The following is a 13,835-nucleotide window of genomic DNA, read 5'->3' on the forward strand; positions in this document are numbered from 1 at the left end:
AAAAAATTACTTTTAGCGGCCATTTATTTTGTTTTTAGCGGCAATAAAAATAGCCACTAATACATTTACCGGCAATTAGACATTAGCCGTCTTATGCTTTGTCGCTAAAAGGTTTTAGCAGCAATTATAACATTTGTCGGTAAAGACCTTTTTAATGGCCGCAAAAAGTAGGTAACTTTTAGTGGCTATTTTCTTGGCAATTTATATGGCCACCGAATGTAATTCTAAAATTGCAATGTTATTAACTTTTAGGGGCCATTACTATTGCCGCAAAAATCTATTTTACTGGCAATTTATATGGCCACTAAAAATAATTCTAAAATTGTAATATTATTTATTTTTAGTTGCCATTACTATTGCTGCTAAAATCTTAAAGACTTTTTTTAGTTATATTATACTTATTTTCTTAGAAGTAATAAACTACCCCCTTTTTTTCTAGAATCTCAATTATTTGTGCCAACAATTATTATTATTATTGTTGTTATTATGCATAATATAAATATGCTGAAATTAATTACTATAAAATGAGATATTTCATTAAACTCAAAATATCGATACACAAGTTTCTCTTGTAAAGTAATAACTCATGTTACAAATCTAAACAATAAAAAATGCTACAACCTTATAACTATGTTACAACAAATTAGGCTATAAACCAATCCTAGTGACAGATCCTAAGACACATTGCCATGACATGAAAGGTGGTTGTTGCAAGCATTCCCAACCTGTAGTATCATTAATACAGAAAATTAAGAATACAACATTATCATCTACAATTTAATCAGATTTTGTATCACAGAACAAAGATATTAAAATTGACGATGCATACCAATACCATGTCTTTACTTCTAAATTACGTATCCGAAGTTTCTCAATTTTCATTCATTATTTCAGACTGGTCTGAATCTTCTTACTACCAACACGAGCAGCGATCAATTCGTTGTTGACAACAACATCTCACCAAATTCACACGAAAAAAGACCCATCCATGATCAGACAGTTGTATTCTGGTAGAGTTGGAGCGAATGAAGGTGGAGAATCAATGGAGAGAGAGGCTAGATTGTGTAACCGCGGAATACAAGGCCCTGCAGATGCAAGGTGGTGGCTTTGATGCAACAACACAAGCCAGAGGAGGAGGAGGAGGAGAAGAAGCAAGACGCAGTGCCAAGACAGTTCATGGATCTTCGATTGGCCACAAACGGTGCTGAGATCGGAGAGGAGGCTTCGCTTTCTTTGTCGGAGAAGTCCGAGTCTCCAGAGAAGAAGAATGGAAACAGTTATGATCAAGAAAAGAATAGTAGAGAGAATAGTCCCTCGGCTCCAAGAAATGTTGATTAAGCTGAAGCTACTATGAGAAAAGCCATAGTCTCTGTTAGAGCTAGATCAGAGGCTCCAATGGTATGTCAAATTAGTTATGTTATTGCAAGAGAGGGTCGTGTGTTAAAAACATAATGAAACATGTAAATATTGAAAGTGACCAAGTGCAATGATTATATAAACAGAAGAGATAGAACATTACCTTCCAAAATCCTCCCCACCAAAACCTGTAAAGCGCAAGAACTGAAGCACAAAATATATGCATGCATAAAAACAAATGAGATACATGAATAAAAATAAATAAAGTCAGGGGAAAAAATAAGTAAAGAACATTCAGTTATATATTGTACAATAAGTGGTTTCATCATCACAAACTAATTTTACTACACAAAAGAAGATAGAGGAGTCTAAGTTAGTCGTCCATTATTGATGGTCTCAACTCTCAACTTATGCAAGTGATCAAAGTTGGTATTCAAGGGTTCAGATTTGGTTGACCACTGGAAAACAAGTTCGGTTACTTCTTCATGGCTTTCGGTCAAGTTGGAAAAGTCAGAAGCAAAGGTTACTCTTTGATGTTAAAAATGAAAAAGTGAATCTATGAGTTGGTGAAGCTCAAGGCTCAAGGTGTTGACCTTGGATGAAGAACCAAGGAACGTGCATAAAGATAAAAAAGGAGCTTGCTGTTCATTCAACACAAGGAGAGATAACCAGTGAACTTGAGGTGTTTGTTCTGAGAGAGCTCTTTGAAAAAGTTCAACTAACTGGACAGTGTAACCTAATCAAAGGTGCATTCCGCCAGTATGAAGAACTAAATCAGAGGCTTGCTAATCTGGTTTTTCGCATAGCACAGAGGCTGTTGGTGAAGTCAATCTCCTTCATGTTTTTCTGATTGTAATGTACTTTTCTAAGCTTATCTTTCTGTAATTTCTTGAGAGGAAAGGCAAAGTGAGAAAGCTTAAGAAAAAGCCATGAGTGAAAAGGCTGAGAGATACACTTGAGAGAAAAGCCTAGAGTTATTTTCAGATTTCCTTAGGTTGGTTAAGTGTCTTGTATCTTATTCCTGTTTGGTATCCCTTTCTTAGTTGGGTTAGCACTAAGAGTAAATAGTTAGGTGTTAGCATAGCCAATGACAAGTTAGGTTAGAACTTGAGTGTGAAATTGGTGTATGTAATAAAATGTTTATGTTATTGTTATTGGTATTGTGATTGAGAAAAATGTTAATGTTTAATGATTAATAGGATTATTTTAATTAAGCCATGCTATTTTTTTAATTATGACAATGTTTATAGTTTTTAGAATATGAATGTTAATATTTTGTAGAATTGTTGATGATGGCATATACTGATTGTTAATATTTTTTATTATTGAGGAAAAAATGTGTTTCACAAATGAGTAATTAGTATTAGATAATATTTAAATTGTTGTAATATTGTTGAGAATATTCGTTAAGAATAAATAAATATATAGGTCATGACTTTTATTTTTAATTATCAATAATTTTAAGGATTAATTCAATAATTTTAGAAGTTAAAAGAATTAGTTATATATGGATTTACTGAAATGATTGATGATGGTAAGTTAGTAACTGTTAATTATATGACTAGTTATTTGTTATGTTTTTCTGTAGAAATTAAGAATATTGACATGTAACCACCCAGTTCCTCCGGATCGGTACAACGATAGGGTGGAGGAGCATTTACGGATTACTGGGTTCTATCATGTGTCTCAGATTGGGATAGTTCAGTGTCAGAAAGCATTGGTAAATGCTCTAATCGAACGTTGGCACCCAGACACACATACGTTTCACCTCCCCATTGGTGAATGTTCCGTGACTCTTGAAGATGTGGCTCTAATACTTGGTCTTCCCACAGATGGTCTTCCAGTCACAGGGATGACAATGAGTAGTTTTGAAGCCATGGAGGCGGAGTGTCTGCTTCAATTTGGGGTTGCACCTCGTAGAGAGGACTGTAGATCAAGCTGCATAAAACTGACATGGCTCCGGAATCTAAAAGAGAATTTAGAATTGAATGATGAAATCAGTATACAGAGGTATGTGAGGTGTCATATTATGTTGCTGAAGTTATTTATGTATTAGCCATGTGGACTATGTAATATTGTCTCATAATAGCCTAATATGCTACATTAGATATTTTTCTATTAATGTATTAACCATCGTATTATATAATGCTACAGATATGTTATAATATTAGATTGTCATTAATTACTAGGTATGTGAGGTGTCACATTATGTTGCTGATTGGGACGATACTGTTTGGGGATAAGTTTGGGGCAGGTGTGCACTGGAAATTTCTACCCTTGCTTCGTGATTTTGTCAATATTGGACAGTATAGTTGGGGTTCGGCATGCCTAGCACACCTTTACAGGGCGTTATGCAGGGCATCTCGTTATAACTGTAAGGAAATAGATGGTCCATTAACACTGCTGCTGGGTTGGGCTTGGATCCGATTGCCATATCTATCGCCGCTTCCTAGAGAACCCCGCAGTTTTCCACTTGCAAACAGGTAATATTATGTTACAATGTATCCATTTCTTGATATTTAAGATTCAGTTGAGCTAACAGAGGACATCGTATTAGGTGGCGTAACTGGGAGCGTGATGACCGACGATATAGATATCTGAAGCTAGCTCACTTTAGGAAGGCCTTTGATGAACTTCAGGAAGGCCAGGTGTGTTTTAATTAAAGAAGCATTACTTTTGAAAATATTGGGCTTCGACAAAACTATCAGTCATTGTGTTAGAGTTATGTGTTGTGGGTTGTAATCATGAGTTTTCTTTAATTTTTCAGTTTGTCTGGGTTGCCTATGATGTGGATCGCGTGGATCCGAATATAATTCCTGCCGACCTAAAAATCTTAACTGGGCCACGACACCGACTCATTCAAATTGGGTAATGCATTGGACCAATAGGTATCACTACGTTCTTTCTGAACTTTCCATGCCTTCACAGCATCCGTTGGATACCTACCTGAACTGGTACCGATCAAAATATGGGGCCCGCTTAGCCTTGTCGAATCTTGTGGGTGAAGAGAATGATGAAGGTAACCAGGATCTGGATGTGGGGAATGAGGATATGGATGAGGGTAATGAAGATACCGATGAGGGTAGTCAGGATATGGATGAGGACAATGAAGAGCAGGAGCAACATATATCACCTCCAATTCAGCCTCCACAAGAACCAATTCCGCTTCCACAAGAACAACCTCAAGCCTCAACCCAGTATCTACCTCAGACACAGTTCACCCCATCATTTCCAGTACAGCAACAATATTGGGGTATGTCACAGTTTGAAATAGGTGATGGAACTTCTTTTAGCTAGTTGCTTGGGTTCATGTCTGCAGATGGAGCACATTCACAATATGGCGATCAGCCTGAGTTTATGCCTGGCAGGTATTCGTTGGATGCAAGGTATCCAGGCCATACCTCATCCGTTGCTTCTGGAGGCTTTGTATCTGTTGACTCTAGTAGAAGTGAGGGTGGACGGGGTGTTCTGAATAGTCAAAATCCTAACTGATGTAACATGGGACTCATTGAGGAAGATACTAACGCACTCGAACAAGAAACCGATGCGTATCTAGTAGATGACCCGGATGAAGAGGGCGATGACGACGAGGATGAAATTGAAGAGTTCGATGAGGATGAAGAATCTCGCAACGATGGTATTATGTTTACTATTTTGCTTTACATATTCCATGACTTATTTACTTTCTTTGCATAAATGGCATATCTTATTGGATTTTGCTTCTTGATTTGTGGTATTTATGTTGGTATTTGAATATGTAATGTGCTGCACATACTTGTTTATTCAAAATTGTTTACAGGTCAGGCACGCAGTCCAGATGACAACGTTAAAGGTTACAATCTGAGGATTGATCCGCCACGTCGGAGTGCTAATCGTTTCACCCCTTCTGTCTTCAAAAAAGCGGCCAAGAAATGCAAGAGCTTTGTGAAGGATGTAAAGTGGAAAATGAGAAAATAGTTCTTTCCTTTTGTTTAGAGTTATTTGTATTTGTTAAACTTTAGGTATTGATGACTTTATGTAATGTTATGAGTTATATGTATTTGTTAGACATTATGTAGTTATATGTATTTGTTAGACATTATGTACTGATGACTTTATGTAATGTTTAGAGTTATTTGTATTGGTTAGACATTATGTAACGATGAAAATATTTTATCATTTAGACTTATTTGTATGTGTTGGACCTTGTATAGAGTACTTTATATGTGTTGGACATTATTGATGTATTAGCCATCTGGAGCATGTAATAATGTCTCTTAAAACCTTAATATGATACTACAGATATTTAGCAATTGATGTACTAACCATCATATTATATAATGCTACAGATATGTCATAATACTAGAGTGTCATTAATTATAAGGTTACATATAGCAGGTCATGTTACCTCAATTTGCTCAGTCAGGTTGTATTATACAATATCATATTAAAACTGTGAACCTAGGGGGCTTCTCTGTTGGTATTTGAACCAACAGACCGACGGCATCTGCTTCGACTATGTCTCTCAGCACCACATAGAGTACATTGCCTAGGACGACGTAACATCCTCGTGTCCATCTCATTCAGAAAACGCGTCATCCTGGGCCGACCTTTTGACACCCGTCGCATGTACGGATTCGGTATGAACCGAGGTCCGTTGTAAGCAGGCCATGTAATGGGATTACCTAGTGGCCTAAACCGTGCTCGGTACACCCGCCGCACTTGATCCATCTTATACACATCATGAACATAAAGTCGCCAATCAAGTCGCTGGTTGGCACAACATGCGAATACATGTCGACAGGGGATCCGGTCCACTTGGAACTCACCACAGTCACATCGAAGGCTACGTAGATCAACTGCAAACTCTAGCCCACTTGGCATCTCACGAACCTCAAAGACCTCATTCTGGCGGTCAAAGCAACTAACCTGTATGTTTCCTGATGCAAGTTGGTTTGCATGCAACTTCGATGTCACTATCTCAGAAAACACATGGCCAGCATTGATCCGGGCTTCTGCCTCCGCTCTTTTACGGGTGAACAACTCATTAAGTCTGTAGAATGTTGCCTTCACAAGAGTAGTAATGGGAAGATTGCGGGCACCCTTCAATACTAAGTTGATGCACTCCACTAGATTCGTCGTCATGTGACCCCATCGGTACCCGCCATCAAAGGCCAGTGCGTACTGTTCGCGAGGAATTCGATCTAACCAGTTTGTGTATGCCTCGCCGCGGTCCCTTAAGCGCTGGTAACGCACTTCGTACTCCCGCACCGTCCTCGAATATCCTAGCAGATCAAAGCATGTAGAAAGCAAAGTAATTAAAATCCATAGATTTATTTAAGGCACATCTACTAATAATTTGCTTAAATTTAGTAAATGTTTACCGATGTTAACGACCAATTTTTGTAGGTAAGGTGCCTTGAATTTTCTCAGAAAATTCGACTCTATATGCCTGATGCAAAACATATGAAAAGCTCTAGGAGGTGACCAAGCTCCGTTACTTCGTTCGACAACTGCATTGATGGACTCGTGCCTGTCAGATATTAGACCCACTCCATCCCGAGTAACAACATGTTGACGGAGGTTACTTAGGAAAAAATGCCATGCATCAGAAGTCTCTCCTTCAACAACAGCAAACACAATCGGAACGATATTGTTGTTTCCATCCTGGGAAACTGCCACAAGCAGACAACCCTTATACTTTCCGTACAAGTGAGTACCATCCACCTGGACAATTGGCTTACAATGTCTGAATGCCCTAATACAAGGGTAATAACTCCAGAATACACGATGCAGTACTCGAATATCACCCACCAAGTCATCGCCTTGATATGCAGGCATAGTCTCAAAATGGACAACAGCTGATGGCTCCTTGTGACACATGGCCTCAAACCATATAGGCAAGGCTTCATACGATGCTTCCCAACCTCCAAATATTTTTTCTATTTCCCTCTGCTTAGCCAACCATGCTTTCCGGTAACTGACGGTGTAGTTGAATTTTGATTGCACTTCTGCTATTACCGATTTTATCTTTAAGGAGGGGTCAACTTCAACCAGTGGCTTTATTGCTTCTGCAATTGTGATAGAGTCCAGTTTCGAATGATCCTGTGAAATGGTGGCTGTGGTACAGGTGTGGCTACCATTATACCTCCTTATAACCCAACAGTACTTCCTACTGATCAAGCCAACCCTGGTAAGCCAATCACACCCTGACCCATACTGTGTACACTTGGCATAAAATGTCAACGGCTTAGACTCATATACCCGGTAGTCTACGCTTCGTCGTATGGTATACTCCTTAACCGCCTTAATAACAGCTTCCCTGGAACTGAACTCCATCCCAACAACGAATTCACCATCTGCGACCATAGGAATTTCTGCTGGGACAAATGCCATAAGATAAATTTCATTAATACGTAGCAAATGTAAAAAACCAGTATGCTTTAAATAAAAAAATGTTCAACATTTTATGATATCACACTAAACAACATAAGCACATCAGCAGCAAATGTAAAAAACCAGACCGAACTGGCCGGTTCGACCGGAAAACCAAACGAACCGTGTCGGTCCTGTCCGGTTCATGCCATTTGAACCGTACAATAGATCGAAGCTGTGCCGATAATTGTTACAAACTCATGCAATTTGCTACAACCATATCTTATACAACATAAATATTATTTCCTAACAAACACATGAAGCATATAAAAGAAAAAAATAAATTCCTTAACGGGTCGAGGACCGGTTAGATCCTGACAACTACGACACAGAACGCATGATTAAATAATGCTAAAAAAAAGGGTAAAATCTTCATAACTCAATCAATGTCTAACTACAAAAACACTTATACCACGATTACGTACCTGCAGTCATATATTCCGGAAATTCAGGAACATGCATGGCTCCCAAGTCTAAAACTCGCATGAATGATGGCTCCTCAAACGGCACTTCGTTTGCAAGTGCATTTGTCACTTCTGTCACATCTGGGCACATGGTTCTCTCACCTTGATCTTCATCACCATCTGGAACAGCAAATTCATAGTTGCTTTCGAACTCTTTGTTGAGTTAAGAAATTAACCAAAATAATTAGTGATGACAAACATTATTTTTGGCAAAATAAATAATTAGAGTTGTTAAATTAATAAGTACACATTGCTAATTATTTATGCTATGTTGCAGGTCACACTTCATTTTTGGCAGCCCAAGTTGAATGAATAACAAAACAAGCTAATGGGCTGAATGGAAAGTGTGAATAAAGACAAGCCCAAGTCATTCATATCAAACAAAGAAGCATAGCAAGACACCGGGCCAAAAAGAGAAGAACCCGATCCAAGCTTAAAATTGTTTTCAATTTCCCCCATCTTGCTCCAACCAAGGCAACGTTCCTCTCCTCTCAAATCAAGTCATATCAAGACTTCAGAAAAGTAAGAAAGAGAAAGAGCTTCTTCACCAAACTAATAACCAAAGAAGCAAGAGAGAGAGAATTGAAGCTTGAAGCACAGAAGCTAAAACTGAAATCCCAAGCTAAATCAAGCTTAAGAAAGGTAAATCATATCATCTTGCATGCATCAGATCTTCACCCTTTCTCCCCTACTCTCTGCTCTATCCGAAAATGGCCTTGAAGGGAAATTTGTTCTCTGCCCTATTCTGCTGTGTATCTACGGTCTTAATCAAGACTTGGGGACCAAGTTGGTATTCAAGGGTTCAGATTTGGTTGACCATTGGAAAACAAGTTCGGTTACTTCTTCATGGCTTTCGGTCAAGTTGGAAAAGTCAGAAGCAAAGGTTACTCTTTGATGTTAAAAATGAAAAAGTGAATCTATGAGTTGGTGAAGCTCAAGGCTCAAGGTGTTGACCTTGGAAAGCTTATCTTTCTGTAATTTCTTGAGAGAAAAGGCAAAGTGAGAAAGCTTAAGAAAAAGCCATGAGTGAAAAGGCTGAGAGATACACTTGAGAGAAAAGCCTAGAGTTATTTTCAGATTTCTTTAGGTTGGTTAAGTGTCTTGTATCTTATTCCTGTTTGGTATCCCTTTCTTAGTTGGGTTAGCACTAAGAGTAAATAGTTAGGTGTTAGCATAGCCAATGACAAGTTAGGTTAGAACTTGAGTGTGAAATTGGTGTATGTAATACTGTTAACTATAGTGAAATTCTTCCATATTTGTGGAGGAGACTGGATGTAGGTTGCATAGCACAAAGCAACCGAACCAGGATATATGCTGGTGTAAGCCTTTTCTTTTCTGTCATGTTCTGTTTTCTGTTATTCATGAGACAAAAATAAATTGTCTCATAAATTTCCGCTGCTGAGTTCAAACAGAAACAAATTTGTAACTTCTTCAAAAAGGTCAAAACAGCAACTTAAAAAGTAGGCATAGATTCAACCCCCCTTCTCTAAGCCTACTACAACCTTCACTCTTCTTCACTGTCACTATTATAATCTTCTTGTAGAATATTCCGGTCAGCCTCAGATTGTTCAAACTCAACATACAACTCGATGAACGAGATCTGAGACCGGTTTTCAATATACATTGAAAACATCTCCTGCATGCTTGCATCGTCCGTCACATATTTGGATTGATATTGTACGAATCCACCAAACACCTGTATGGGATATCTGTATAGAATACATGATATATTTCTTGCCCTCTCAGAACCAATTTTTTCACAGATTACTCCTTTTAGCTCCTCAAATGAAATAATAAAAGGAATAACAATATCTACTGGGCTTTCACAAATAAATTTTACTCCTTCAGCCATTTCTAACAAAATCTGACCAAAATAAAATAATTTTAGCAATACTCTGTCACTCATTTTTTTCACTCACCATAAAAGAAATATAAGCTTAGATACTACATTATCAAAATCAAAACTGAAAAAAAAGAGAGAGTTTTGAAGAAGAAGAAAGACGCAGCCGTCGAAGAAGAAGGGAGACCCAGCTACTGTCCCACTTACCAGTTCACTTCACCCTTTTATATCACAACCTTTGAGGAACTCGAACCCTACGACTAGGTTAACTTGAACAAAAAATTAATAATTTCTAAGACAGAACTCGGACCATCCGATTTCTTTGTTTCCTTACCACAAAACGGAGGGTCCGAGTTCATTGATCACCAATTCATAATCTCAGCTAAGAACTCGGACCGTGCGATTTTCATACCCATTCCTAAGATGTCAACTCGTTGGGTCCGATTCCTTATACTTGAAGTTCTATACGGTTGCTAAACAAATCGGACCGTGCGATTTGTTTATAAAATTTTCAAATCCAAAGAACTCGCACGGTCCGAGTTCCTTCATCTCAAACTGACAAAAATTTGTCCCACACATATGTGTATTCCCTCCTAACTCCATATCCAAGCATAGCACACACATGCCCTCCATAACGATAAAATTGAGCCGAATGAACCACCAATTTGGTTGGAACCTGGAGGTGGATTAATAGTAGCGAATAACATTTTAAAATTATTTAAAAGTTGATCTTTTGATCAATAAGATAAAATTTAAATTTTTAATATTTATTTAAAGTAAATTGATTATTGGACTTAAATTGATTTAAAATAATCATATAATGTTGAATCTATTATAAAGAATAAAAATATATGAAGAATCATCATATCATCATCATTCTTCCATTGAATAAAATACTACTGTATCTAAAAAAAAAAAAACAAATGAAGCCAAATAACTAATTAGATAGGGTTGCTTTGAGTTCTTTTCTTAATATCTTGCCGATTGAAGATTTTGGGATTGCGTCAATGAAAATTATTCTATGTAGCCTCTTGTAAAACACTACCTGTTCACAATAAATTAAATTAAAAAAGGTCATGCATTGTCTTATTAATTAATTATCTTCTTATCAAATACAATTAATTAATATACATCATATATATTATATAATTTACCTGTTTAGCTATAAAGTCCTTTATAGCATCCTCAGTAATAGGATCATTTGATGACCTCACCACAAAAGCAACTGGAACTTCACCCGCTACATCATCTTTTTGCCTATATATGAATTTGTGTGCAACAAAGCATTTAATAATTATTACTCAATAATAATATTAATAATTATTATTATTAGTAGCTAATAGCTAGCTTAATTAATTTCAAAGAGATATATGTATTACGGGACAACAGCTGCGTCTTCAATGGAAGGGTGGCTCATGAGAATTCCTTCAAGTTCTGCCGGAGCCACCTAATAATGTATATGATAAAATTAAAGTAATTTAATAAGCATAATTATCATGATATTAATTATTAATTATTTTTTTAAGATAAAAAAATTATTTAAAAATTACATTAGTTCTCAAAATCAAATCGCCAATTAATTTAATCACATTATATTATATTTTGGAAATTAAATCAACATGGATTGTATTATATTTGTTTTGAAAATAAAAGAATAACTTAAGTATCTTACATATTTACGGTGAAAATCCAGTAATAAAAATGTGTAAGAGTCAAATTAAATTAAGAATATATACATATATACCTGGAAGCCTTTAAATTTGATGAGTTCCTTGAGTCTATCAACAATGAAAATCTCATCATCATCATCAACATAGCCAATATCACCGGTATGAAGCCAACCCTCTTCATCAATAGCTTCTGCTGTGGCCCTCTCATCATTCAAGTATCCTACACAATATATTACATTAATAATAATTTTATGATAAAGTATCATACATTAACAAAAAATGAAATTAAGAACATATTAAAAAGATAATATATATAAAACATGCTTTATCAAAAAGTTTCTCTAACAACAAAATCCAAATATTGTTGTTTGGTGTTTTTTTCTATCTATTGTAAATTAGGTAAAAGTATAATTAAAAATGTACCATACATATTTATATCTTAATTATTAAAGAAATTTTTATATGAATAACTACAGATATAAGTTGTAAGTAACATCAAATACAAAATCAACTAAGAGAGCACTTAAAGCCTCTCAATGACTAATTTTATGATATATATACAATGTAATATTTACAACAATAATACATGTTGAAAATTCATATGTAATTGTCTTTTACGTAAAATAGATAGTTAATTGAAAAATATTACATGATAATTTAGTCAAATATATCAAATTATTTAATAATTATCAACTATCAACTTTACAGGATAACTATATACGTGAATTAATTTCTACAGTAATATATATACCTGTTCATACCCTGGCCCAATGTCAAAGGCCCAGGTCCAAATAAAAGGCCTAATCTAAAGGATTAAGCCTAGCTAAGTACCGACCTTCAAGTAAGAAGTCGGTATCAGCCACGACTTGCTCTAAAGAAGTCGGACTTGAGATTAACTGGCAGATAAACACTCATTCAAATGAGTAACCGCCCCTAAAATCTCTCTAACCGCTTCATAAAGCCATATCTTAACCTCCCCAAGATAATGGGACGGTTAACACCCTAAAGATACGGCACTACTCCAACGGTGGTTATTGGCTCACCAATATAAATACACTGACACCCCTCAGGTATCTCTAAGCCCAATACTCTCTAGACCTGCTTACACTCTTGCTAACTTAGGCATCGGAGTATCTTTGCAGGTACCACCCCCCATTCACCTACTGACACAAGTCGGACGGAGTCTCCGGAGCTGCATACTCTCACGGGAACCTCCTCCTCCCCACATTTGGGCCATCCAACGCCATCTATTCAGTCAATCTCCGGTTACCCACCGTAACATTGGCGCCGTTGCCGGGGACCCGAGAGATCATCCATTGATGGCGGACAGATCCCATGAAGAAGGCCATGTGGAAACAGATTCCGAACAAGAGAATCTGGACACAGGAAATAACAATGAGGACTTAACCCTCCATCAGGAGGTTAACCATCAGCAGAGAGAAGGCACCTCCGGGGTAAAAAACCCGAAGGCAAACTCCTCAGACGAACGCGAATCAGAAAAAGGCGGACCATCCCACGTAACTGAACTAATGGGGTTAGTCCACAGCCGCCTGGAACAGTTAGAACAAGAGCGGGAGCGGCAAAAGGAAACAGAGAAGTATCTAAAAGAGGAGATGGAACGCGAAAATAGTTAGAAAGAAAACTCTTAAAGCTGGAATCTTCCCTCAAAAATTGCAATTCCCACGACGAACAGGAAGAGCCACCATTAGGGGGAGAGGATCCCTTTAGCGAGGACATAATGAGGGCTAAAGTTTCGAGGAACTTCAAAAGCTCTGATATGGACCTCTACGATGGAACTACGGATCCAAAGCATCATCTGAGCAATTTAAAAAGTCGGATGTACCTGGCTGATGCTTCCGACGCTACACGATGCAAGGCCTTCCCGACCACTTTATCGAAAGCAGCGATGAAGTGGTTCGATAGCCTCCCCCCGAGGTCGGTTACTAGCTTTGAAGACCTCTCAAGGAAGTTTTTGATGAGGTTCTCAATCCAGAAAGACAAGGTGAAACATGCACCGAGCCTCCTGGGAATAAAACAGGAGGTCGGAGAGTCTTTGCGAGCCTACATGGAAAGGTTCAACAAAGCATGTTT

General features: G+C 37.3%; 2 protein-coding genes and 1 long non-coding RNA gene across 4 annotated transcripts in view; all 3 read right to left on the reverse strand.

Moving 5' to 3' along the window:
• Positions 1-514: 514 nt before the first annotated feature.
• Positions 515-1,772, reverse strand: LOC107477354 (uncharacterized). 2 transcript variants are annotated; one of them, XR_008006988.1, is made up of 2 exons: positions 836-1,772; positions 515-725 (listed from the first exon to the last, which is right to left on the reverse strand). It is a non-coding gene; the product is annotated as an uncharacterized LOC107477354 (long non-coding RNA). The 2 variants fall into 2 exon arrangements; XR_001589763.3 differs by having other exon boundaries at positions 830-1,772.
• Positions 1,773-5,796: 4,024 nt separating this feature from the next.
• On the reverse strand, positions 5,797-8,325 carry LOC127745431 (uncharacterized). Its single transcript, XM_052258122.1, has 3 exons — positions 8,196-8,325; positions 6,720-7,715; positions 5,797-6,620 (listed from the first exon to the last, which is right to left on the reverse strand). The coding sequence occupies exons 1-3, from the start codon at positions 8,323-8,325 to the stop codon at positions 5,797-5,799; spliced, it is 1,950 nt and encodes a 649-aa protein (XP_052114082.1).
• Positions 8,326-11,011: 2,686 nt separating this feature from the next.
• Positions 11,012-13,835, reverse strand: part of LOC107477352 (4-coumarate--CoA ligase 2-like) — a 19,290-nt gene continuing 16,466 nt past the window's right edge. Inside the window, exons 5-8 of the mRNA XM_052258842.1 lie at positions 11,819-11,964; positions 11,454-11,521; positions 11,229-11,331; positions 11,012-11,119 (exon numbers count right to left, since the gene is read on the reverse strand). Of these exons, the coding sequence (XP_052114802.1) occupies positions 11,012-11,119; positions 11,229-11,331; positions 11,454-11,521; positions 11,819-11,964 (425 nt within the window). The remainder of the gene's footprint in view (positions 11,120-11,228; positions 11,332-11,453; positions 11,522-11,818; positions 11,965-13,835) is intronic.

This window comes from Arachis duranensis, chromosome 3, assembly GCF_000817695.3.
Source record: "Arachis duranensis cultivar V14167 chromosome 3, aradu.V14167.gnm2.J7QH, whole genome shotgun sequence".
In the NCBI taxonomy this organism is placed as follows: Eukaryota; Viridiplantae; Streptophyta; class Magnoliopsida; order Fabales; family Fabaceae; genus Arachis; species Arachis duranensis.

Bases quoted from the DNA above. Each gene is read 5' to 3' on its own strand.
- LOC127745431 (XM_052258122.1), bottom strand. From the start codon at position 8,325: ATGTGCCCAGATGTGACAGAAGTGACAAATGCACTTGCAAACGAAGTG. The intron at 7,716-8,195 runs GTACGTAATCGT...CATTTGTCCCAG, and splicing joins TCCGGAATATATGACTGCAG to CAGAAATTCCTATGGTCGCA. The intron at 6,621-6,719 runs GTAAACATTTAC...TTGATCTGCTAG, and splicing joins AAAATTGGTCGTTAACATCG to GATATTCGAGGACGGTGCGG.